The 26,733-nt window shown below is 40.3% G+C and overlaps 2 protein-coding genes across 10 annotated transcripts in view; one reads left to right on the top strand and one right to left on the bottom strand.

The window, feature by feature from the left end:
• Positions 1 to 412: 412 nt before the first annotated feature.
• On the bottom strand, positions 413 to 20,167 carry frmd4bb (FERM domain containing 4Bb). 2 transcript variants are annotated; one of them, XM_041060354.1, is made up of 23 exons: positions 20,038 to 20,167; positions 12,522 to 12,587; positions 11,768 to 11,862; positions 11,539 to 11,631; positions 11,133 to 11,217; positions 10,721 to 10,777; positions 10,604 to 10,626; positions 9,694 to 9,777; positions 9,544 to 9,609; positions 9,193 to 9,250; positions 9,023 to 9,109; positions 7,333 to 7,409; positions 7,000 to 7,138; positions 6,765 to 6,906; positions 6,425 to 6,558; positions 6,098 to 6,214; positions 5,173 to 5,401; positions 5,034 to 5,087; positions 4,772 to 4,919; positions 4,374 to 4,541; positions 3,370 to 4,154; positions 1,997 to 2,135; positions 413 to 831 (listed from the first exon to the last, which is right to left on the bottom strand). In XM_041060354.1, the coding sequence occupies exons 2-23, from the start codon at positions 12,585 to 12,587 to the stop codon at positions 795 to 797; spliced, it is 2,883 nt and encodes a 960-aa protein (XP_040916288.1). In that variant the 5' UTR covers positions 20,038 to 20,167; the 3' UTR covers positions 413 to 794. The 2 variants fall into 2 exon arrangements, with proteins under 2 accessions (XP_040916288.1, XP_040916295.1); XM_041060361.1 differs by lacking the exon at positions 413 to 831 and adding an exon at positions 841 to 1,632.
• A 4,433-nt stretch (positions 20,168 to 24,600) lies between these two features.
• LOC121190406 (microphthalmia-associated transcription factor-like) overlaps positions 24,601 to 26,733 on the top strand; it is a 30,059-nt gene continuing 27,926 nt past the window's right edge. For 6 of the 8 annotated variants that reach the window (XM_041051187.1, XM_041051137.1, XM_041051119.1 and 3 more), the window contains exon 1: positions 25,533 to 25,774. In XM_041051187.1, coding sequence (XP_040907121.1) covers positions 25,671 to 25,774 — 104 coding nt within the window. In that variant the 5' untranslated portion in view covers positions 25,533 to 25,670. Of the gene's footprint in view, positions 24,665 to 25,532; positions 25,775 to 26,733 lie in introns of those variants that run through there. The other 2 variants (XM_041051170.1, XM_041051161.1) reach the window with 2 other exon arrangements.

Here is a 26,733-nt window from a genome sequence, read left to right as displayed (position 1 = left end):
TATTTTATGACAACATCTAACAACATATAACTACACACTGACTGTACAAATATGTGAGAAAACAAATAACGGGACATGAATATGCTTTTTACGGCAGTGGTCTTCTGTCAATATAAAAGGAAGTTCTTATCAAAAGATCAGTGATATCACCATGCATTTTAAAACACAATACGGCACCAACAAGGACAAATGGTTCTATAAACAATATTGACATAGTACATTCTGATTCAAAGTTTAAAGAAAGTAAGAAATGGAAAATCAATGAATACACAGGCTGCTCTAATGAGGTCAAATCAGTTCTTGTCATGTCACATTTATAACATTTCAAGTTTTGTTTTCAATTTGGATGTTATATTTATGAATTTTTTTATCATATTTTTTTGAGATGCAAGTAGTGAAAATGATTTTATTCTATAACCTACTGTTTTGTATAAGGCAGTAGCTAGTTTCTGTTAAAATACATAGGGTTGTATTCGGTAAAAACATGTTTCCTCTTTTTTTTTCATCTTTAATACACAATCGCATTTTCAATCCAGTGCAGTTGTGCAACATCTTTAAGTTTTATGACACATTCTCATCTGCCTGTACAATTCATCCAATCCAAGGCACATGGGAAAGTCATTCAAGAGTGTCATCACTGTGTTCAGAGGTTACTTTAACATGAGGACAGCGTACACCTAAAGTCTGCCACTGAGTTATGGCAGCCAAAATGTTTGTGTACGGCCTGTGTTTCAACTTCATCCCGTTCATGTGCTGCTGGCCATGGCTTTATTTGTGCCAAAGTTTGGTCCTCTTCAGTGGATGCTCATGTAGCTTCCATTCAGGTGAAATCTGTATAAGAAAGTGACACAAGAATATGTCAAGTCTACTGTAGTTTAACTGTTCGAGAACAAGGAACACATGCCTGAACCTTGTCATAAAACAGAGTAATGGAAATGGAAATGCAATAAACCATATAGTCCACATTACTGCGTGATGGTGTACAAAGTGATCTGGGCTTCATGGACTAAATGGAAACTTCCTACTTTTTAGCCATGCCAGCAGCGTAGCTTTAGGGTCAGTTGATCCACCACTTTGGTCCATACCAAAATATCTCAACAACTAATGGATAGATTGCCAAGAAATTTGATTCAGACATTCATTGTCCTAGGAGGCTAAAGCTATAAAACTATTGGATGGGTTACCATACTTTTGCTGGGACATTAATGTTCCCCTAACGCTGAACTGTAATAACTATTTATTCATATTGAAAAGAACTAATGACAATCCCAAGCAACTATTAGCATGCTAACACACTAAACTAAGATGGTGAGCACAGTGAACATTACATCTGATAAGCATCAGTATGTTAGCATGCTGTGCGTGAAGAGAAAAATAGGAAACCACAATATGAAAATGTGGATGATTTGTTTAAAAAAATCTGAAAAGAAGTAACACACGAATGGCGGTGGAATGTCAAAATGGAGATGACTGGTAACACGACACAGAGCAGCCAGCTGTGTTTGATCTCACCCTTAAGTGCTAGAATGGTTGGCTGATGGTTCATCTGTACTAGTGGCCTCAGCGCCAACCACTTCAACTGACTCAGAATTTTTAGGCATTGTGTCACACACTTTGTTTTCTGGAGAAAATCTGCACACATGAACATTAATCAAGTCAATGAAGGGAGGGAAGAAAGAAAAGAGATCCTCGTGATTACATTTGTTTTTATGAGCGGAATAGTTTTAAGGACACACTGAGAGAATACAGAGAAAAGACAAAATCTCTTTCTTGCAAATGCAGAGAAATAAAATGTGATCTTTCATCCAGTGGCAGAGCAGCACACAAAACCAAAGACTTGAACTGCAACAGACATGCATTAAAGGAAAGAAAAGTGCAACCAGCATTTTATCTGAAATTCCACTAAACTGAAAGAACAAGCAATTGTCTGTGCCTGGCCCTCTTCTTCTTGCATCTACAACTTCAGTGTGGTGGTGATGGGAACTATAGCACTCACCTGCTGTGTGTGGGACTGCGGTTGTACGGAGAAGCGTGAGCTCCAGGTTGAGGGTACTGAGGTGTGACGGGTGTATCGTACTCTGTCAGGCCAACTGCCAGCTGGTTGCGCCAGTTGCCTGTGCTCTCCACTGAAGACACTGCAAACAAGACAAAAGCAGACGCACTCAGGTAATGCTGGAGTGTAACTCAGTGGTAATTGTTGTTATTGGAAACTGTGTTAAGTCCAGCTTCACGTCACATTTGCAAAACAAATGATTAGACCTCACATGATATGCCAATAAGTTATTATTTCAAAATTACAAAAAAATATAATTAGTACACTTCCTCTGTGTTTGTGTTACTCTATATTGGTGTCACTCTTTATGTTCCACAGTTTTCCTGCGTCATACAAAATGAGAAAGGGTGTCATTACTAACTGGGAGTGAACCAGAAGTGGAGAGAGAATCTTTTTAATAATGATGGTTAAAAGAGACTTTGAGGAGTCTGAAAATACCTTCAGAACAGTGTTAAGTGTTGTTAAACAAACCTCTGGGCTTTTCAAAGACCTTTGGGTATTTATCTTTCAGGAAAAAAACATTCTTTCCTTCACGTGACTTGAATCTAATAATACACGAGAGGCACAAACTGGGACTAATTTCCTCCCAGATTTATATTCTCAGCACCTTGGAATAGCTTTGGATCAAGGATGTGAAAAAAAAAAACCCTCTACTGAAACACATAAATAAAACTGTCTTGGGTGTGTCAGCAGCTTTTTAAGGCACGATGAAGGAAGTCACAGTGAGGGAGAAAAACATTATGCAAATTAACAAATTGTCATATCTAGAAAACTCTGTTATGTTTTTGTCTTATGTCTGTTGTTTTATGATTTCCGTTTTTCAGGTAGCTTGCCCTTCCTCTTGTGTCCCTGCTCGTCTGATTGTCTTCCCTGCCCTGATTGTTTCCACCTGTTCCCCATTACCAAGTGTCTATATATTGTCTGCGTCTCCCTTTGTCCTGTGCCAGTTTGTCTTGTCATGTGGTCAGAGAACCAGTGTTTATTCCATGTTAAAATCCTCCAAAAGTCCAGTCTTGCATTTCATTGATACTTTCTTTTGGTCCTTGCTATTGTGAATTCACAATTGTTTTGTTACTATGGCAAGTTGGTTATTTAGCCTTTTTTCCTCGTAAGAGTGATTTTTTTTGTTTCTTATTATTGCAGTAAGCCATTTCATAAACAACTGACAGCAGCCTGATATAAAAATATATCCAACCCTAATTTAGAAAATGACAAAAACTGGTGTTTTATTAAATGATGTTTTCTCCTGAGACTTTTCTTCCAACAACAATAAATTTGACTTGAGTTTTTCAAACTGTTCAGTGACCTCATCTCACCTGAGGAGAAGGAGGTGGTTCTGCTGGAGTGGCTGAAGGCGGCTGGCATGGTCTGGTAGCCCAGGCTGAGCTGAGAGCCACTGTCGAAGTCATATCCAGCCAGCATCCCCCTCCCTCCCTCCCTGTGGCCCTTGCTCCGGTGATACCAGCCTCTCAGATGCTCCGCCACCAGGGCCTTCTGCATGTTCTTGGCCAAGAGCTCATTTCTGGGCCCCTCTCTGTTCCGCGGCGGCCTTAGTGTCGCGTAGGGATTCTGGGAAAGACCATCTGCCCGGTCACTGCTGTAATGTCTGAATCTGTCATGTCCATGATACCCATTCATTTGGTAGGAAGGGTTGACGTTGTAGTGGCCTTCAACTTCATTCTCATACACGTAGGCACCGTTAGCATAAGGCTCCATGTCCGAGCAGGGGTAGTCGGTGACATAGTAGGCATTAGGTGCATAGTGTGCTGAGGTCTCACATGAATAATTACAGCCAGAATGGTGCTGGACCAAGTTGGGCATGCTCCCGGTATTTCCATATACTTCCACCTTCCTGTGGAGACGATGCATGGTTGAGGTCCGAGAGTCCAGTGTACTGTAGTGGGAGCTGGCTGCCCCGCAGTAGTCTAGACTGGACTGACTGGTGTAGGAGGAGCAGTCCTCTAACACCTCTGTGCTGTTGCTGCGGTGGGCTTGTGACAAGATAAACACCGGCTTCTCTGAGTCTGTGTCTTTTCTTAGTCGAGGTTGTGACTCCAGACTTCCGCTGCGATGCCTGAAGCAGTGAGGAGACCCCTCTGACCTGGAGAAGGGAAACAACCTTTAAACTGTTTCTTAAGCAAAGAAAATAGGTTATAGGATAATATATCTGGATTTGTTAGTACAGTGAGGATACGGGGTTTATATGAGAGTACTGGGTAAAGGTTGGGCAGAAGCAGGGATTGGGTTGCAGTGAAGTCATTGTTAGGAGAAGGAGAAGGAAAGTTATTGGGTTGGCAGTGCTGGGGAGAAGATATCACACCTGAGCTGGCTGCTGCTGTAGGCATTGCGTGTCATAACCGGGGTGGGAGGCATGCTGCGTGGATCTCTAGGAGGTCTGGGAAGGGTTTTATAGGGACTACTGTGGGTGGAGGAGACCTCTCTTGGATTCTGGTAGTAGTGGGAAGCCTCCTGGCCTTCAAAAGCTAATCTAAAAGGGTGTGGTATTGGGAGAGGATAAAAAAAAAGGGTTGAGATTAAAAGAAAGGAATGAGGATGCAAACATGACACTGCAAATATCATGGACTCTGCCAAAACATGATATCATTGCTTCATTCCAAGAAGCTTTGAATAAAATCAAAAGTTGTGAAACAAGTTGTACTTCCCACTAGACCTCATGGAAACAATAAACACATAGAGGTAGGATATCTGTTTCCTCACCTGCTGTGATTCTTGTTATTGTGATTTTCCCTTGGAGATCCCTGTCTCTCCAAATCATATTCTGCCCCCAGCGATCGCATTGGACTGAGCTGAGGGGAACCTTGGACCGACCGGGAGCGTGGCCTCTGACCCACGCTGTCTGAGTCATCTGAGTAAAAAGGCAACACCGGGTAAAAATACTGACTTAATAACAGTCATTTTAATAATTATTACAGCAGGACAGATTATTTTAATGCACCAGAATGTGTGATGTCTGACTCACCATCATCCAGTGGGAGACTAGACAGGGAGCTACAGTCTGAACGGATGAGTTCATCTGGTGAAAGAGAAAATATCTCCATATTTTCTGCGAATATATGCTAAATGATTAATGCAGTTACACAGGTCAACTTGCACCATACCTGCAATGATTACTGAAGCCCGCTGTGTGGGCTTTTTTCCCTTCTTGATTCTGTACTGGTTCATCTCATCCTCTATCTGCTGGAGTTTATGCATGGCATCCAGACAGTTTCTTCTCCTCTTCTTCTTGACTGTCTTGCACAGTTCTGGCTCATTTGCGAGTTTCTTAGCCGCCTCCACAATCTTTTGCTGCAGGGCAAATCTGCTCTCCAGGTTCCTCAAGAAAGGATCCTGCACAGAACACAAGCAGCACATCCCCAGAGATACCAATAAGTAACGAGTATTCAGCTGTGCAGAGGTTAATCAGGAAATAACTATTATCGTCATCTGATTTTCCTATTCATTTAAAATGCATTACAGAATAGATCTAATTAGGTCTTCTTGTGAGGTGGACCTTATTGAAATTAATCTTAAATAAGTAGTAAATGAAATACTGTCATATGCTGCAAATTAGTAGCTGAGCGTTCGCACTGCAAAGGGCAAAGCTGGCGTTATGTTATATTTCTCTCACTGTAAAAAAATCCCATCAAAAGGCCAAAACCAGAAGTGTGTTAGGCTGTGTGTCTATTGAAGATGTAAACCTTTAAAATGGGTCAAGTATCTATTGTTTCTTTTTTTTTTTTTTTTTAAAGGGCTACAACTGTACTTCCACTGTACTTTTAAGCAAATATTTCATAAACAAACTTCATCAAAATGAAGGAACATGTCACTTAGTGCGATGGTATGACTCATGACTGATGTGTTTTTAATAGGTTTTGGACACCAGGGGAGGTCTATCAACCACCTGCATTTTGTGTCCTTTCCTTGGGTTTCGTTGACAATAAGAAAAAAAATAGAATATCATTAGAATTACCCTAAAAAAAATGTGTAACTTTAACATGCATGGAACAAAAAAAAAAATCAGTAAGTGCTCTGTTAAATACAGACCTCATTGTACGGGAACAAGTCGTCCAACTTGAAAGCAGTGCCAACTCGCCGTCTGACCTGTGGCGGTCTTTCACCTGAAGAGAGGGGATACTCTTTTGGCAGCTTGCCAGTGAGCTCCTGAAAACACAAAACAACAAGTCCCCTCGACACTTAAATGAACTGAAAGTAGCAGCCGAAACCATCAATCTACCGGTCACACAGCGAGACGGTTTAATAAAGGGAGTTCAGAAGACTGAATGTGGCTGTTTACAAAAAAAAAAGACTTATATGCACCTTGCGAAATATAATACCAGTGCAGAAGAAGTGTAATACAAAATGATTTCTCACCGCCTCTCTCAGGCAAATCTTTTTCAGTTCTTTTGTTTTCTTGGCCAAAATATCCTGGATCGCTTGCTCTTTCTTTCTCAGCTCGGCGAGTTTCTCTTTCTTCTGTTCCTCGCTCATTTCAGAGTCTGCAGAACCTGTGAAAACAATAATCTGATGGTTTATATCCTTATATCCAAAATGCCACCCATGTTATAATATGCAGTATCACTGAGGTGGTTTTTTACTTTGTAATTCACAAAGACACTTGTGAACACAAATGTGGACTAAAATAATGATTCTTCCTATAAAAACATGATCTTAATCTACAGTTGCTTCATCAACTGAAATAATTATAACCAACCTGTAGATACCAGGCTCCCATTGCTGGCCGTTATGAAGTTATTCTTCAGGCCTGTGTCTCCCAGTCTGTTTATTTTTGCTCCTCCGTGCTCCGTGAGATCCATGGCAATTTCCTCCAAACTCCTTGCTGCTCCTAATTTAGCCTTAAAGAAGGAAGAAGATGATGTAAACACAGATTAGCTGCTGGATGACTCAGTATTAAAAGTAACAGGTGGTGACTGATAACTGACACTTACTTTGCTTTGCTTTCTGTCCAGATAGAACTGGTGCTGGCTAATGGCCATGACCCAAATGGTTTTGATCAGAGAATGGCTGGCATACCACGTGTGGATGAGTAAGCCCGTCTGCCCAAAGGTGCGCTTGGTTACTGCTCTCCTGTTGCAAGGAACACATCACAAAAGAAATCTAGAGTTACAGTTTTTATCGTAATTAATACAAAGGCGACAGTGAGATAAATGATGAAAAGGTGGATCAGTCAGAGGAAGAACAAAAAGGAAAACAACAGAATAATCAACTTGTACAAATACCCAGTTTAAGAATCACAAAGAAGAACCCCTCCTGCTACTCACCTGTGTGGATCATTAACTTCTACAGCAAATTTTTTCTCTCGGAAGTACAAGTTTTCCAGCTGTTTCCACTGGTATAGCTGGAGGTGAAAACGTAGCAAAAGTAATCTCTTTTTAGGGAAACAGATATTCTGCTTGTTAATTCACAACATAATACATCCACATACACATATACATGAGATAAAAGGTAGTACAATGCCAGGAATGGTGTCTTTAAAATTTGTCCATCTGTTCCTTTGGCCCTGGTGAATATCAGTTTCCAAAATCATCTATAATCACGACTGACGTCAAATAAACTATTGCAAAATAAAATTAGCAGCGCAGGTGTTTTGGCTAGCCTGTGTCAAGCACAGTCATTAAAAAAAGCCAGACTATAACATGCACTGTCATTACAGTCTGGGCCGCCAGGCATGCCAAGTCTGCAATAATGCAGGTGTTAAAGAAAGAAGAATGCCACAAGGGGACATTACACAAAGACTCATCGCAGTATACAACACTTTCCATGGCTCATCACGTCCATCCCCGATTCACCCAGGTGCACATTGACAACAGCCTGATATGAACAACATGTTTGGGTAAATGACTCACTGTATGTCTGAACAAGACCCGAATGAGACACAAAGTAGAGCAGACAGCACGCAGAAAGTGATATTACACGTGGCTGGAGTATTTTGTATCACCTTCAGTGACAAATTTAGGGGCAAAAGAGGCAAACATCCATGCAGTTTTACTTTACGAAACACTATTTCAAAGATTGATGAATCTTTATTCAATATAAAAATGAGTACATGTCCTAAAAAACACAAAGAATCCAAGCTCAGTGTTCTTGCAGTATGATTTCCAAAGCTGACCAGACAAAGAAGTGTAGTATCCAGTCTTACCAGTACAATGGATGTTCAGAAGTCCCACAAGTCTGTTAAGTTATTAAATCCTCCCTGGCTTCGCTGTCAACACAAACACATACTTTGTTCTGTCTCCTGTCAGCTCCTGACTTGTCTCCTCAGGTATTCTCAGAACATGCACGATAACGCCCAAATCCAGCCCCTTTCCCTTTGACATCACCAGCTCACTCCCTCTTCTCCTCTCCCAAACACACCACTGCCTGCATACAGCTGGCTGCTTGCACAATTCTGAAATGCAGCAGACAAAGATGGATTGCACCACGTCAACTGACTGGCAGGCTTGAACAGAAAGACAATGCCTGTAAATGAATGTGAACTGTTCTGAACTCTAACCTCTTTTTATAACAGTACTGCGCTGCATATCAGCACCCACAGAGAGAAGTCACAGACTGGACGACATAGCTTACAGATCACTCACATGGGTGTTTCTCCTAACCTCCTATCAATTAACAAGCTAAAACAACGCCCATGGATCAAGAAAAACAAGTTCATACTATACATATGACTCTCAAGAACTTCATACTCCATATTATTTGCTTCATTAAGGTGAACTGCTACAGCTCTCTAGACTGAGATTTTGCGAGTCTGGCCTCGCCTGCTGCAGCTGAAGCCCAGCCTTTGTTAGAGCGAAACAGATGATGCATGAATTACAGCCGGTGAATCAACACGCTATGTGCAACAGCGGAAATCCTCACCCATGCCCTGCGCTATCATGTCCAGAGTCAGATTAGTGAAGCAGCCAGAGAAACAGCAGCAGCCATTTTAGAGCCCGAGCTGCAGGAAATGTTTACCTTTCGAGGTTTCAGTTTATCCTGCAGGTCATACTGGCCAATGCCCTTATAGCTGATTCCGAGCCACCATGGGATCCCTTGTTTATCCTGTGAGGCAAGAGCACATCTCATATGACTCAGTTTCAGCTGCAACAGCTGTCCTGTCCCAGTAATCACAGCAGGAGACCTACCTTAACTTCGTAATAGTGCACGCCATACGTGGGCAAAGATTCCACTAATGTCAAATACCTAGAATAAAAGCAAATTTTTATTAAAACCAACAGCTGATTTTTTTTTTTACATCCACTTGTATTTTAGCCTGGTGTGTGAAGTGTGAAAGAAGCATTGGGAATTTGAAATCTGTCCACTGAATCAGTGTGACTCGTTGGACTGCATCTGAAGAGGAGCTATTGATTTCTATCAGATGATAAGAAAGGGAATGCCAGAGAGAGGGTAGTGCTAATGGACATGAGAAGAAGATGAATGAACTTAAAGATCAATAACATCCATTGTCTAATTACACTTTTTTTTTCAATACTTACTGCACGATGGCTTGTCCTCGGGAGACCCCTTTCAGCTGTTTATAATACTCAATTACTCGATCCTCACTGCAATGGCACATAAATAAGACACTTTAAGCAAGTGTAGATTATCAGATTAAGTCATTCTGCATGCATTTGCTGTAAGCGTACCAGTATGCAAGGGATGGATGTTCCTTCAGCACTTTGGTGGGAAGAGTTGGTAGTTTCTTCAAGTCAGCTCTAGTGTTTTCATCACTGAAACAGAAAAAAAAAAAAGTTGTGATAACAGTCTGTAAAATTACTTCGCAGCACTTCCTGTAAGCTAGTGTGTTTACTCAACCACTGTATTTCAATAGTATAGTATTTGAATATTCTGGTATTTTACACTTGTACAACATTTCAGAAGCAAATCTTGGACTTTTCACTTCAGAGCTGTCAAATCTGACAGCTGGAGGTACTTTGAAGAATAAGATTTTACCTGCAAAACATGTGATCAGGTTATAAAACATAATGAATTATAAAGAATAAACCCAACAACATATATAGTTGTAAAAATTAGCTCCAGCAGCCTATAAATGTGTAGGTTTTTAATTGTCTGTAAACTCCCCTCAGGTAACTTAAATCTCTGCAGAACCCCTACAAAAATATAGAGGATGTGCTCAGTGTCCTCAATGATGAAAAAAAAGTTTCTGTGATTATAAAGACTTCGCTTAGAAAGACAAAGACGCTCATATTGCCCAACCATCTTGCTTCGGCAGCTGGTCAAAGCCAGGTGGCAACCTGCACAAAGACCTGCAGTATTTCATGACAACACAACAAGTATTCGCAGGGAATAGCTGCTCTCTGCAATGTTAAGGTGTCTCTCTGCACTTGCACTTGGCTTCTATCAGCACTATGAGATTCATTAGTTGCCTGGTGCAAGCTTCTCAGCACTCTGTGGTAAGCCCCACATAACACAGCTATTGATTTTTGTTGTCTGCACTGAAACAAGTGACCTATTGAATGTCTTCGCTAAAAGCTCACTATTAACTTGTCCTGTTGCTGTTAAACACTTCTTACCCAGCTCATAATGTGCTCTTACCTTGTGTAGTCTCCCTTAGCCTCCTACAGTAATAGGATAAAAAATACATCTTATTAGATGACATGCTTTTAGATGCGGCAATTAACATATGTAAATGTGACTATTAAAAGCACAAACCTGCAAAGCATTTGCAGCTAATTTGAAGACGTTTTCACTTTCCACTTCAATAATCCCCTGAGAGACATAATAGATCAACAGGATAAAAAATAAATAGGATGCAGAAAATGTGGTCCATGTGGAGAAGGCTTTCTATAACCAAACACAGAATCTTCTCTGCGTTGCCCTACAATAACCTCTCAAAATGAACCCTTGTGTTTTTCTACTTTCTTAGACTGTCTGTTTTACATTCCAGCCAGCAGAGTGAGAAAACTGTGCCCTGCAGCCACTGTGTGCTGTGTTGAGGTGCTGCAAGGGTGCAGAGACAGTGAATCATCGCGGAGCTGCTGAGAAAAAAAACACAACTATAGCAGGAACATTTCTTATTGCTTCAAAAAAAAAAAGAAGAAGAAGAAGAAGAAAAAACACTTACATTGTAGACAGCAGATTTTGCATTCAGGAAGAATAACTCCACGGTTATGATGTCCTTAAGCTGTGTTATGTTTTCTACGTAAAACCTACAGCAGATAAAAACAGATGCATATGCAACAAATTTAGGGTAAAATTGAGGTAACTTGTCGCTTTGTTGTAGCTACTCATAGGAAAGACTGTATTTTCACTTTCCTCTGCAGAGTGTGTGCTTTTGTAAGAAGTGTGAGTTGTGGCTAAGAGTGATGCGCAAAAGCCTGAAAACCACCAAAAAGACACTTCACAGAGGCTGGAGACAGTGATATATATTCAAGACAATCAGAATAGGTATGTTTTATCACAGACCTATACTGGACATTGTAGACAGCTGGTGGAAAGCTTGTGCTTTGCGTGAGGAGATGAATAACTACCTGACCAGGAAGTTGAGGGCAATGGGCCCAGGCTTCTTCGAGAAGTCATGTTCAAGAACTCTGCGGTCCATCTGCAACCACTTACGCTGACCACTGCAACAGCAAACAGACTGACGCATCAGAAAGCTGTTTTTTTTTTTTTAGCACATCTGCAAACACATGCACACATACTTATGGAAATCTGTAAATATTCAGACCACTGAAAAAATAAATGGAACAATTTACATACTTGTCATCAAAAAATGCGAGTCCAAAGAATTCCTTCTCCTTGAGGTTGAAGTGGGAGGACACCAAGTCGAGGAGTTCGTACGACAGCAGCTTAGGCTATGGGGGAAGATTTAGATTGAATGAGAAACTGACTGCAATCCGAAATATTAGGTAAACATCACTAGTAAAATAATTTAGACGTTTTCCTTGATAAATATCTCACAGATACGTGAATGGGACTGAAATGAGGAAACTCATGGACACTTCTTCCAACAGCAGATGCTAAACCCAGGTCGTGCTGCTCTTCCAGCTCACGAAGTTAACTAATATGTTGAGGGAGTGTGATGGACGGAATAATACCTCCCTACTAACCCTTTCCACAAACTTTTGAATACATTTCTGCTGAAAACAAAAAGAAAAGTCTATATTGCATTATTTTTAAACCTGCAATGTCTAATTTTTTTGGCCATTTGGTCACAGTTGAAACAAGTTTTGAATACAATTCTGGCATATTAAATCCTTTTAAGATGATATGGCAAACTTGTTAGCAAACAGTTGCCTGTTTAATTACACAGCAACATTATTGTATATTAACAACATGGCAAGGCAACATAACATTATCATATATTTGGAGAGCTTGAGCCGAGGGGAACTGGAGGATTTGGTGATAACGAAGTATCTGTGATTCGTCACCACAAGCAGTACCTTCGTCCTTTAATCCATTGTTAAATATAAAAATGTTAACTGTAGTCGCTTTAACTCCGGAGCATTCGTACCTGAACCAGCAGCTCTAGCTTCCTGTCATCCAGCAGCTGCACTTGGCACAGTCTGCCCTCAGTCATCTGCAGAGAATAAAAGAGGAAGCTCAAGGCTTGTGACAGCGATTGCAAACTATTCATCATCACAAGGGACAATGACATGAGGATCTTGTGTATCAGGAATGTTTTCACCATTATGACAATGAGGCCCAGTTGGTGTTATAACACTATAATGTCTAGAAATGGCAAAATAAAGAGAGCTGAGACCATAGTGGTAAATACAGTGACCCTTTTCAAGATAAAAAAAAAAACACTGACGTTGTTAATGACAATAAAACCTTTGTCTCAAGGATTTGTTACCATGGCAACCAAAGGAAGGATTTCTTGCATTCAAATCTTTCACATTTAACTTTTACTCTTTGAGTCTCTCAGCTTTGTCAGCATCTGAGTAAACAAATATCCAGTGGTGGAATGTAGCTAAGTACTTAAGTACATTTAGGCTTCGCTTGAGTATTTCAATTTAATGTTCTTTAAACATACACAAAATATGTGGTAAGTATACAAAATATTATGCATTGCTGCAGGTTAAACTATCCAACAATTTATAAATAATATGCAAAGAGGTTAAATTAGCTTCACCTCCACCAGCTGCGACATTACAATCCTGCTCAGACATGATTGCAACCATAATAGTGGTTAAATTATATAACATATAATAACAGAATATTCACAGAGACATTTTCCTGCATGAGAACTTTGATTTAATAACATTTTGCTGATAATGCTGATAATGTTTGCTATACTTTTACCTCAGTGTGATGTTAAAAACAGGGCTAATACTTGTAATTGAGTACTTCTTCCACCACTGCAAAAATCTTAATTCTTTCCAGTGTTTCACCCTAAACAGTAAAACATTTATGCATCAAGTTCCATCCAGCATGCAGCTGTTCACAGCACTAAACCACAACCTCACATCAGATTCTCACTAAACTCTGCATCCATTAAATCCAGTTCTCCAGAACTTGTACCCACATGACACAGTCAAAAGTCATATTTGTTTGCTTGTGCAAGATCATTTTAACCACAATGCCCTTTAAGGAATGATTCTTGATGTTAGAGTCAGTCTGACCTACTGAGAGACACTGAGACCACCATTTACTCAATAAATCAAATAGTCAGTTGAAATGACAGATTGAGGTTAACCAGTTTCACAACAAAACCTGCACACAAACTGAAATAAAGCACAGCGAACAGATCCAACAGCCTCTTCATCTGACAGAATGAGGCTGATCACAACTTCTAACACTTGGAGTGAACTGAGCAGCTGCTGTACCTGATAAACCTCTCCAGGGAGAGTGCAGGTGTGGATGCATCCCTGACCAGACTTCATCCTTTAATAAGAGTCTCCTCCTGGATCCAGACCATGAAATTGTTAGCTCTGACCGAGCAGCAACAGACAGTCAGGATTAACCGACGACTTCCATCCAGGTTATTGACTGAGCTGCCAGGCCTTTGCTGTGGCCAATGACGGCTTATGCAGTGTGGCCAGTTTACGAGAAATCAGCAGCTGACTTAATGAGGGCGGCTGGGTCAGTCTCCTGACCACAGTTTAGGGTTTACAGCTTATTAATATGAACAATATGGGTCAGACAAGAAACATAAGTGGTTAATATGGGGCAGTTCAGCATGTCTATATTGTCTGTTAATACAGTTTAATTCACTTTACCTTGCCCTCATTTCACTTGTGTGCTGTTCTGTGGCTGAATGGGTTTGAATCTGAATATCAGGTTTCTCTTGCTTCCTTTTCCAGTAAATTTTAACTGAGTGATGTTATTTGATTATAGAGGCCGGAAGTGACTGGAACAACTCGGAAGATCCTTTACTTTGTACATACTTTCCTTCTCACTTCTTCTTTTCCCACACTGCACTAATAAATGATTAAACAAACTGCCCCGCTTCCTGAAAGTGGGTGGGCACACCCAGTCACCTCTTGAAATTACACCATCTGTATTGTTTTAATGAGCACTTTGTCAATTACAGCCCCTGAATAATGTGTCCTTTTTATTGCCACAGCCATAAATTTTTTTCCATGATCTAAATTAAAAGTGCACGTTCAATAAATCCAATTAATTTGGAGTGTGGCTGCTTGTGACAATCACCAGGAATCTTATTACATTGATCTGAGCTTGATTTAGTTATGACTGCATCATGGTGGGGTCACATCATTTGTTTCAGTAATAAGCATGACATTACTCCAAGCTTACATGTACAGTAAAGGCACTGGCCACTAGATGGTGCAGGGATTGTTTTTTTTTTTTTTTTTTCAAGCTGAAGAAGAAGTTTACATGGAGAAAATGGCCACTTAAGCAAGTATACACCGCTGAGGAATTTTCATAAGCAGTTATTAGCTCAGCGGACGAGAATTCAGCTGGGATGGCTCGTGCTTATGCAATATAGATGAAATGAGTGGGAGGAGGAGCAATAATTTTTTGGAATCTACGCTATTAATCATCTGAGAACTATAATCACTACAAGAACTGCTATTTATATCTGACTGAGAAGCCCAGCAACCCTGACTGACCCTGCAGTTTCTCAGTAGTGACACACAGAAGCGAGTCTTATCAAATATTACAGACAAAAAGTGATAAATGACCTAAGACCAGAGCAGGCTGCAATTTAATAACTTGATAATTACAAATGAACAACGGTAATCATTTAAACCTTCATTTGACATCTCATGATGTATGTGTCAGAGCTGGTGTAGCTCATCACAGCGAAGCAGACGCCGTTGTTTAGTCAACCAAACACAGCCTATTCAACCTCAATAAAGGGCCATGGGCCCTGTGGGGTTAAGACAAGCATTGAACCTTCATGTAAAGGAGACACGGAGGGAAGAGAAGAAAGAACTGTCAGTCTTTGTGTTTGTCTCTCTGGAGACTAGACAGGCGCTGGTTGAGTACTGCGCCACAGGGTGCAGGTTTGGCTGTAGTCTGGAGCCTGAGGTTGGCATATAGACAGCTTGTTATATGTGTGCTACAGTGAAACATCCCAGTAGAGGCTTGGGGAAGGTGCAGATGTGGCCTCCTTCACAAAGAAACAAAGAATAACCATGTTCATTAAAATAAGACTTAACCTGGTCAGATGAGGAAATGTAAATCTTCCTGATAATGAGCAGACATTGTAAACCACATGAAAAATTACCAGTTAATTCTTATTTTATCAGAAGGCTATCCAAAGTGAAAAATAATCCCATATCAAGCTTGCAAAGTGTACAATAAGCTCACAGGAGAATTTCCGTGTCTCCTGAGTAAACTGTCTGTCAGTGTTTAATACGTCACACTGGTTAAATGTCATGTCCAGACTGCAGCCCGTCTTATCTCAGTTTCCCGTTTTCATGCATTATTGATGAAGGCTGGTATCACACACCAGTCAGTGTCTGCTCTTTGTGCATACATGTTCTTTTGAAGACGCCCACTACAATCGTAAAAGCATTTAAATTATTATAGTTTAAACATATTCACAAACTATTTAAAGTTGCATTTTTGAGAAAACCTGTGCAAATTATTACTTTCTAGTGGCTGGATTTGCTCACAGACAAAGACACGAAGCCCAGAGAAGCCAAAATAAAACCTTTCTGAGAGTTAAAGTGGCTACGAACAGGCTTCCTCACAGGATGTGACATCCAGTACACTGTGGTCATAAAGGGAAACACACTAAGTTCTGTGTTTTGAGTACATGAGATCTTACACTTCCTCTGTGATGTTAAGACAATGTACAAACAGCAGATCCTTTTCTATAATTCTACCTGTACCATAGCTTTTCTTTGTCACATGAACCTGTCAGGTAAAGACTGAGGGATGTGCACTTTTAATTAAAGGCAAAGTCCTCCCATGATACACATCACAGTCTGTTTGCAGGTCATGAAAAGTTGTAATGAATATGTAAAAAAGTCTTTTGTGGGAGAAGATGGAGCAACACGAAGTCTCATAAGCTGCCTCAAATGCTGCCACTTGGAGTAGAGTTAGAAGGAAGAAGGTAGGAGGAAGGAAGGAAGGAAGGAAGGAAGGAAGGAAGGAAGTCAGCTTCCAGGTCTCCGTAGCCTGCTCCTCATCTCTGCTTGAGGCTACATTAGCCACCACTAGTATAACATACCCAAATCTCCAACTGAACTGTCAGGGGGCAGGTTGCATTGTGGGTAGTGTAGAATGACATGGAATAACAATGACAATAACAATGACAACATCTCTGGTGCGACATAATTTTTTTGTTTTTTGGAGATGCTAAATTTGCATATGTATTAGCAGTCCAAAAATAATTAAATTCAAACAAAAATAAATAAATAAGTACATTTAATTACATTAAAGTGGAAAAGGTAAAACTACACAGAGGAGTCCGAGAACAGAACAAGAAGCCAGCTGGTTACAGAGGCAGTGGTCTGAAGGATACAGCACAGGATTATCTCCACATCTGATATCTCATCATGACTCATGTTGTCAGCAGTCAAAAGGTATCTGTCTACCATCATCTCCCAAAGAGAAGCAGCCTGGCTGTTCGTGACATCCAGGAAATTCGCGAGCGCAATGAGACTCAGGATATTGTGGACAAATTAGAACCTGGGAGCAATATTAATTTTGTTTTTATAGCGCTGTAGATGTTCGACACAACAAGGGCAGGCTGCATCACAGGAGAGTGATTCATGTGAATGATGTCATCATGCAGTACAAATTCCTATTCCCACCCTGAAAAGGTCTACAGTGGCAAAAGGACATTGTGATATATTTTCTCATGGTTGTCCTACAACTGCAAGTAGCAACATGGACCACAGTATTTCATCAGCAGCCATAGTAGCAGTAGTGGTCAAATGGGCTGCTACTGATCTCTGTAACATGGTAATGCTGGTAGCAGAATGGCAATACATATTCAAGTGAGGGGCCTTAGTGATATCTCTCATGTTTTCTCCAGAGCTGCATACCGCTTTAACTCACTCACTTTCAGATGCTGTCGTAAGAACTGACCTTGGGTGATTGTGACTGGGTGTTAAAAAGAAGAAAAGCTACCGAATCAAAGAAATGTCCAGTGGTTACATTTTCATCACTGCTGATTTTAAATAAATAAATAAAACTATGCAAATGTGACTTAAATATGTTCAAATGACCCAAACACTGACATAAAGTTTGTTAAAAGCTCTATATTATAGACTATTCTATAAAATAGAATATTCTATATCTAATAGTTGTCGAGACTCAAAACGACAATGTTCATTTGCACCCAATAATACAAGTGGCAAACACTATACTGAAGATTTTGCAGCTGCTAAAGGCTTTTCATATTCCCACTTTACACATGTAGCCCCAGTAGTCGGGCTGACATATCTTTCTTTGTACCAAAGTATCAGATGACAGTTGGACCTACAGTAGCAAATGACTGACCCCGTTGCCTTCCTAACGTCCTGTTGCTAGTGGACCACAAAAACCCAGAGATTAAACAAAATGATCTAAAAACTATGTGTTTATATTTTTATATCCATAATATATGCGATTTTTGGATCAGTCTCCGTAGCTAGATTTATCGGGAGGTAAATCTGAAAAACTCTCCACCTTTATTGTTCTTAAAGATCAAGCTAGTCATATGGATATTTTAAAATCCCCAAACTGACAAATTCAGCATTTCAGAGCAGAGCTTGAATGCCTCAAAAGCACACAAAAACACAACACAGGACCGATTCAAAACACACAGACTAGTCCATAAGCAGTGAGCGCTTCCAATTTTGAGAGCTTTGCCACCAGTTGACCTCATTCTTATGGTTTCACAGCTGTCCCCAATGACAGTCCTGATACTACAAACTGCAGGGTTTCAGTACAAAAAAAAAACTGCAGTGACTTTCTGCAGAGCTCAGGGACGAGGCACCGAGGCACGGATGTGAATGGGTGGAGGAAATGGAACATGACCAAATTACATGATGTGGATGAACAATCAGAATAACCTGCAGCGTCTGCAACCTTGTGAAAATCAAAATACCGTGACAATGTTGACTGAGATGTAACCAAGTCATACTTATTTTTACCTTAAGTGAAAGCATATGTCACGGATCAGCTGATATGCTGAAACTCGTTTTGATTTTCAGGTGAGCTGCACATGTGTAAGATGAAGCCAACCTGTTTCACTCAAGTGATGCTGCTCTGCTACAGACTTTCACCTTATTACATATATCAGATTTAGTCTCTCTGTGGTAAGTGTATGAATACAAGATTACTTGCCTCTCCAAAAATAGATCTCTCCTTCTCTGTCTTTAGCACATTTCTCAGAAAATCTCTGGAGGCTTTGATCCCTAAATGGAAGGTTGCCAACTGAATGTTGAGACATTTCTCAGCAGCTTCAAATGGACAGAGGAGCATCTCTGTCTTGTGCTGACAAACAAGTGAGGGTGACGTTAATGACCCTTTGTCCTTTTAAAGACTTTGTCAGAAATGACACAGAAGTTGACAGTGGTGATATAGGACTCAGGACATCCTCCTCAACAAATAGGAAGAGCGACAAAGTTTCACGCTGGACACGTGTGTCATGCAGACGCAACCGTTACAACAATTCCTGTTTACAATGCCTGATGCTTTAAATACACACAGATGTGAGTCTCTTCCTTCAACTAGCGAGATAACATCAACAGGTCAGTGTCAGCCTTCGCAGAGCCCATCCTTGTTTTTCTCAAAGAGTAAAAAATTTCTCCAGATCCTGTCTGAACAATACATTTAAAGAAGAAAAAAAAAAAACGCATGAGTTAATGACAAGGTAACAAGAAAATACTTTGACCTATATGAACCAAAACCACAACAATTAGAATAATGTCCTTGTTAATCCTGTTTATAAACATGCTTGGCCTGGGTCACCAAATGTCACCACAGTCATTCCCAAACCTCATACAATTATAGGAAATGCTAACGATGCACAAAACCCACAGAAATGTCCAGTAATAAAGTAATGCCTTAGACAGACATAATCCACGGTGCTGCGAAAGGGCAAAATGATGATTCATCCAGCATTTTTAATATTCATCAAGTCACACTTCCTAAATCAATGCATTATACTGCATGATTCATTCAGTCCAGTCAAGTGGCTTATAAGCCACTTTTTAATCTAAACACATATCTAATAACCCCACCTTACATTTGCTTTATCCACTACAATCAGCAGTATTGCCCTCAGTCTCCTATAATGAGACTTGCCCACCTCAGGGCCAGTTACCACTATGCAGGGAGAACAATGAATGTGCTACAGTAGCCTGGTGTACTGTACATGGGTGGATTCCACCTGAATCCTGGGACTAAACAGACGTGTCAAATTAAACCACACTACTCCTTGTTTTACTGAGGAAACGCGCCAGTCGCCGCTGAGAGACAAACCCATGCTGTTCTAATTTCCATTGATGCTCTCTCTCTCAGGATCACATGCGTGCATGACTCGGTCTACTTTGTCTCCTCACATCACAGCCTCACTGAGGCGGGCTGAACCTGCTCCATCACATCGTCTATGGCCTTACCTTTGCACTCCTTATATCCCGCTTTAGGTATTGATACGGTGAAGCTTCCCCTGCATATTGATGTCTCCGGTTCAGCTTTCTCCCCGACTGCTTTTGCCAGGGAGTGGAGCCGCCGTGCAGCCGCTGTCCATGTCCGTCCTCCGGTACTACTGTAGCGCACACACTCGCCTCGTATTCAGCCACACTCACCACGCCTTCACCCGCCGGCTATTATGTGAACAAGCCTCGCATCCCCTCCCTCCCTCCCTCCCTGCCTGCCTGCCTCCCTCCCTCCCTCATCCAGCAGCTGCCGGCCGGCGTGGTTCTCACTGAATCCCCATAATAATGAAGTGTGATAGCCTGAAGGCTGCATCCCTCACTTTCTTTAACATGCTTTGTTGGTGCCCTATTTGGTGTTAGCAGCAAGAATTATGAGATTTTGTTTGATTTCAAATAATATTGTAGCCTATTTTAACAGTATTTTATATGACAGGGTTTTTTGTTGTTTTTTCCCTTAAAGCAAAATATTTGTTCCCTCTCTATTATGTTTAGTGCAATAATTTTTTTTATTATCCCCAAACTCTTACAATATTCACATAAGGGGATCACATGCCTATTGTACTCAATATTCAATTTATGGAGGCCTTATCAGTTTATTGTATACTGCATAGCATTTTGATTCTCATTAGTTGTTACCATGACAACAACCACCTTTTGGTGTCCATATTTCAAATATACTGTTTGCGCAACAAATGGTTACTGCTACACAAAGGATATAAAACTAAAATTCTACTTAAGTCAACAGCAGTAGATCAAAACCAAACATATGACATATGAACATATGAAAAAAAACAGAGATTAAAACATAGAAATAATAAAAATCTCAATTTGCAGATTCACACGGAAAATGCTTATATATATTATGTCTGTATTCAAAAATAATCGATTTACTTGTTTATTTTTTGTTTTTGTTTTTTAACTTTTCCCCTAGATTCTCATATGACTATATGTGTGACTGGTCTTTGGCGGAGGTAGCAATGTGACCTCGCCTCACCAGCCTTGTTTGATAACTATCAGTTCATCCAGAAAATAATACACCTCAGTATGTCCTACTGTAGTCCTACAGTATTTTAAAACTAGATTTTCCATCGTATTGCTTGTCTTTTAAGGCAGTATGTGTGACTGAAGTAGATTCTCAGAATTCCAGTCAACAGGCGTTTAATGTAGGTCTCAGCCTGCTGGGATCCACTGTATTTGCACAAAAGCTTTTTTTCTTCACATATATGTTGACTTATGGCAATAAACAGGATCTAAGTGATGAAAAATGTCAGCTGCTGAGGAGGATGTATTTAGCATGCCACACAACTGACAAAACACAGTAAATGATGCTTTTCATACTGACATTTCAAACATCTTTATTATTTGATGTTTTGTATATCGGGGACTCTGAGGGGTTTTTTCTGCCTATTTGATTGCCAAATATCCAGAGCCATATTTAAAGGGCTTTAGAGCTCAACCTGCAGAACAAGCTGATCTACACTGGGTCAACATTCAGCACAATTTATAACAGAAAGTTAACACGTTTTTCACCAGCAACATTCAGCACAATTTACAACAGAAAGTTAGCACATTGTTCACAGGCAAAACCACATTCACTCAGTCATCTCTTTGCGAATGTTACTGTAGGCCTCGTAAGCTGTGCAGACAATATGCTTAGCAATATTACCAGTTTGTTGGCTGTAATTATGCCACCAGTTTTGTTTATGTCACTCTACATATCATTTAACATCTTTGACGTGCGAATCAAAAGACACAATACCGCTGATCCAGATTATAGGTGTTTGTTCCACGTGTGATATTCAATCCTGCTCAGGAGTGACGGTGCTCCTGAAATATTCATTACTGCTTTTACTCTTACTCAGCTGGTAATTTTCCAAAAGAAATGGGTACAGCATCCTCGTTAAGGTCCCCATATAATATTTAACTCTGTTTCACAACAGATACTAAGACAGTTAAATATTGAGATGAACTGATGACCTACAGTTTGCAATAAAGAACTGCACTGTTACCACTGCATGTCCTCACGGTCTACAGTAAATGCTATAGACCCCCCCTCCCCTGGTCTTGGATTTTTGACATCAGACTTGAATAAATATCTCATTAAGATCCCCCAAAACCATCTGCCCAGCGAGCCTCCTCCTCGCAGGAAAATGCTCATGTAAACAAAAGAATAGGATTCCCTCATTAGCCTCGTTACCCTCATTAGGAATTTAATTCTATCATCAATGGCAAGCTGTACTTTAACACAGTCAGTGAACTAGGGGTACCTCCAAGACAGTGTTTTCATTTTAACGACTAGCATGTAAATCTCTTACCAGCGATGTAAACATTTACAGTACATTTTACAACACGAGGTTTGAGTCAGCTAAACTGTGTATAAATTTAAGACTGTGATAGGAGTCACAACTACTTTTATTATTTTACTTCTACAACTTGTACTTTTTGGGAATACAAATTTTGAGTTACTAGGTCCTCAGACATCCAGAGGCCATAAAAGCCCCAGGTTTACTCCATATCATTTGGGTCTACATGTGGTTAATCGCTGAAACGTCAACTGTGTCTTCAATCTGCCGTACAAATGACACAATGCATCCATTTTACTGTGCTTCACGTGATAAACACACCAAAAACTTCAGGCAAGGTAGTGTTTTTCCACCATAGAAGTAATGTAACAATTCAGCCAATACTTACCGTAATTAGTAATGGGTAGGACGAGTATTTTCTTTTATAATTGACTGAATGCTTAGAGTAAAATGTCAGAAAATAGTGAAAAACAGCCTCATTATTCCTTGAGGCCCAAGCTAACATTTTGTCAGATCAGCAGTCAAAAAGGGTAAAGACCTGTGGGCCTGTTTCTTGACAATGTTCAAGTTTTCTTTGCAGGACAAAATAATCAGTGAGTGACAACATGTAAACATAAGCCTTCACTGGTGTCCTGGAACTACCGGACACCCAGGGCTCATATTCCAGGATCTAGTTTTGACATCAGCATACATTGACATCTGTGGCAAACGGCTGCAGGTCACTGATGACACTGATGACACCTGTCTCACGTGAACGAGGCGTGAGTCAAAACAGAGGTAAAGAGGACTGTCTGTTCACACCTGAGTAGAAATGTTTCTCTGCTGTTGCTGGCCTACATTTCAGTTCATGCTCTGTGTCATTAGCCAGCAATGTTTGCTCTGGCGTTCACTGCTTATTAAATTAGCACAACACTGTGTAAACAATGATGTATTATCTCTTATAATTAAGTCCATGTTGAGTTATCTCATGGCACATATGATGCTGGACTTTGACTGTCATTCATTTGCGGTCTGCAGCCTTCGCTCATGAATTATTGGCTATGTGCACATTAGCAGACTGATTAGTTATTACTGTTTATAACCCGTTGCTATTTTATATATTTGGACTGTTGTTGTTAATGCATGTGTATGCAGCATGATGTGTAAGCTGCATTTCAACGTTTTAGATGGCTGTGGTGGAGCTAATTAGAACTAATTTACATACTGTAATTTAGTCCATAAATACATCATTTCAAAGGTTGATCTAATGTTTTGTGAGTATGGTCCTAATCTTCAAAATTACTTCATAATATAGCAGTCAAATAAAATGTGGTGTAAAAGTAATGTGAAGTAAAAGTATCAACAAATGGTCTTAAGTACAGCACTTGAGTGAAAAGGTTCTTGGTCACATGCCACCACTGCCCAAATCTGCGATATTGACCCAAACTGTCTCAAACATTCATTTTTTGTATGTATCTAGATTTATTTTGTTTTTTGCTTGTTTTGTTGTTGCATTACAATAAAGTCAGGATGACATTTTTTGTTGGTTTTAATCAAATTGTGCTTCAAAGACAGAGCAGTGTGAATACTGTATCACAAGAATCAAATATTTATATTCTAAACCCACTTGAGGAATTACAAAGGGTATTGTAGTCTACAAAGTATGGGGGCCTCCCTCAGCTGGAGGCCCTGGGTAATCAGTGTCTCTATTCACCCCACAGCACCCAGAATAATATGTGTTGTCTAGGCTATTGTGTGTCTGACTCTGTCCTCTTTGAGTGTGAAACCCTGCAACTCCTGCATCATGACTCCCAGTCTGACTGTTTCTGACTGTATCTGAGTTTGTTTTTCTGTGGCAAACAAAAATTAAATATTGGTTATCCTTGAAATGAAAAAAACAAAACAAAAAACAAACACATTCTGGTTCCTTCCAGCTATGACTGTTTTAAATCATCATCATCATGTCATTAAAAAGGTTTATTTATGGTCTTTAAGTCTGTTCTTTCCAGCCGAAACATATTTGCATGATATTTGCATTGGTAAAATGTAGACTTAAACCAGTTCAGCAGGATGAGGTGAATGCAAATATTGAACTTGAATTTCCATTTTGTAATAGAGGGTGCCCCCCATGGGTCCACGGCACAGAACTGGCTTTCTTAGCTCTATACTACCCCCAAGTGGTAGTCCAGCTGAGGAGACCAAACTTGGTGAGAGGAGGCTGAGAAGGAGACGAGCAGCAAAGCCAGGTCAGTCTGTCTGCACAGGAAACGGAGTGAAACAGACATGAGGGTCGACAGAGTCTCCAGGTTTGTTCTAATTTGGGTGCAATGGCTGCATGTTTTCACAAATATCCGATTGAACTGCTGAATCAATGAGACAACTGCACGATTAAGGGCTATAAATTATTAACAGTGTAATGAGGTGCTGCTCGGGTATGACTTTGAGATTTATTTCGCGTTGTTTTGGTGCAAACGTAGCCGCGAATCACTGAGTAGATGCACTGTTCAAAGGACCTGCCAGAGGATTAAGTGGAATCCTTAACAGAGATGCGTGTACGGAAATCCTCCTGTGTTACTGAACATGAAATCATTAGAGGCTGATTTATATTTTCATCTTGTAGTGGTTCTTCTATGTCAGTTCACATGCACTGTGCGCTGGGAGGATTATAATAATTAACCATCCATTTATTTATTTTCCCTCTCATAGGCTCAGTTTTTGTTTTTTGTTTTTTTGTTTTGTTTTGTTTTGTTTTGGGTTTTTTTTTTTTTTTTTTTGTTAAAATGTATAGGAATGTTCAGATAGTAAGTTTATATTCTAATCTGTGTGTGGGTGTGTATTTTTTTTTTTTCTTCACTGTATGTTTAGCATTCATTCGAAAAAATTTTAAAAAATCACTGTGTGTGCATCTATTTAATTAGACCGAACTGTAACAGCTGCTCACACTGATCATTAAATGTTATTAAGGGAAACGAAACTTTTGGAAGCTCGAGTTTCACTGCGCGTAAATAAAACCGTGCAAAATCCCCCTCGGATGTTGCAACCAATGAAAACCATGCTGACACTGACAGCCGAGGCGCTTCCTGGTACTTGTAGTTCGTGCGTCGCCTGCAGCCCGTTGGCAGCGCTGCGCTCGCTGCCGTGCAGGACTACAGAGCTCTGGGTCCTGGACAGAGGCGGCTTGCGTTGACAGTGGTTGGTACTGTGCGAAGTACGGCGGCACAGATATCGTCTGGCTGGGTTGTGTGTTTTTTGTTTTTTTTTTGTTTGTTTTTTTTACGGGTTTAACGTTTCCAGAAGTTGACATCTGTAAGCATGCAGTCCGAATCGGGAATTGTTCCCGACTTTGAGGTTGGAGAGGAGTTTCAAGAGGAACCAAAAACGTATTACGAATTGAAGAGTCAACCCTTGAAAAACAGGTCAGTTGTTTGGCTGTGGACAGTTATTTCCCACGCTGCAGCGGTTTTTGTGTTTAGGTGATAATTAGACTGCAGACTTTTTGAGTCTTGTCCAGTGTCCGTCCATGTGTGAGGCTCCTCCGTTGATGTTAGTGGAGCTGGTCCCGGCACTGAGCCTTGGAGTGGGGATTCAACTTGTCTCTCATTCCTTATGGTTATCCTGCTGGCATGAAGTTATGCAACGCTTGGGTGTTGTCTTGTCAACATCAACTTCAAATATTAGCTCGTTGAGGAGCAGACAGGTCAGAGTTTGATGAGATGCTGCTCAGCCTCACTTATGACTATGACTATTTGTGCTTCTGTTCAAGCAAATGGATGGGGTTTTTTTTTTCCTAAAACTCTCCAAAGAAATATTTTCTAAATGATTAGAACAATGGCTATTCTGATTTGTCCATTAATACTCTGTTAGTATTTAAGTTACTTAAGGTAATTTCTGGTCAAAACCCCAAAATCAGTCTATACAGAGGGTTATTGTAACGGAGGAGTGGAGCTGCTTTTAAAATTCAAGGCAAAAAGTTTAGAGTTACAATTCACTGGCTGAATGGTTGTGTTCACCGAGACAACAACTCAGCACCTGAAAAGAGCTCCAGGAGTTTAAACAGACAGACTCTGGTTTTTGAACAAGTGTAGGCCTTTCTGTAAATTAAATTAGGATTTGGCAAACTGAAGTGATATTCTGCATGTGGTGGTTGGAGACAGTGCTCTGAAATCCTAACAAAGCTGATATGTTTTCGTACAATAAACGAAGCAACAGTGACTAGTTCCTCTGGTGTCTCAGGACATGAAAACAAACTCAAACACTACAGTACTGACTTATTAGACATCTATTTTCAGCTTTGGTGCATTAGGCCTCTCCAAACAATCAACACTGAGCTGAGTCAGGTCTATGTGGTCTGATTTGACCTTTCACCCTTTTTTTG

Source organism: Toxotes jaculatrix, chromosome 2 (assembly GCF_017976425.1).
Source record: "Toxotes jaculatrix isolate fToxJac2 chromosome 2, fToxJac2.pri, whole genome shotgun sequence".
Taxonomy (NCBI): domain Eukaryota; kingdom Metazoa; phylum Chordata; class Actinopteri; family Toxotidae; genus Toxotes; species Toxotes jaculatrix.
The sequence above is the reverse complement of the archived record's forward strand: the minus strand, read 5'-3'. Positions and strand labels throughout refer to the sequence as shown.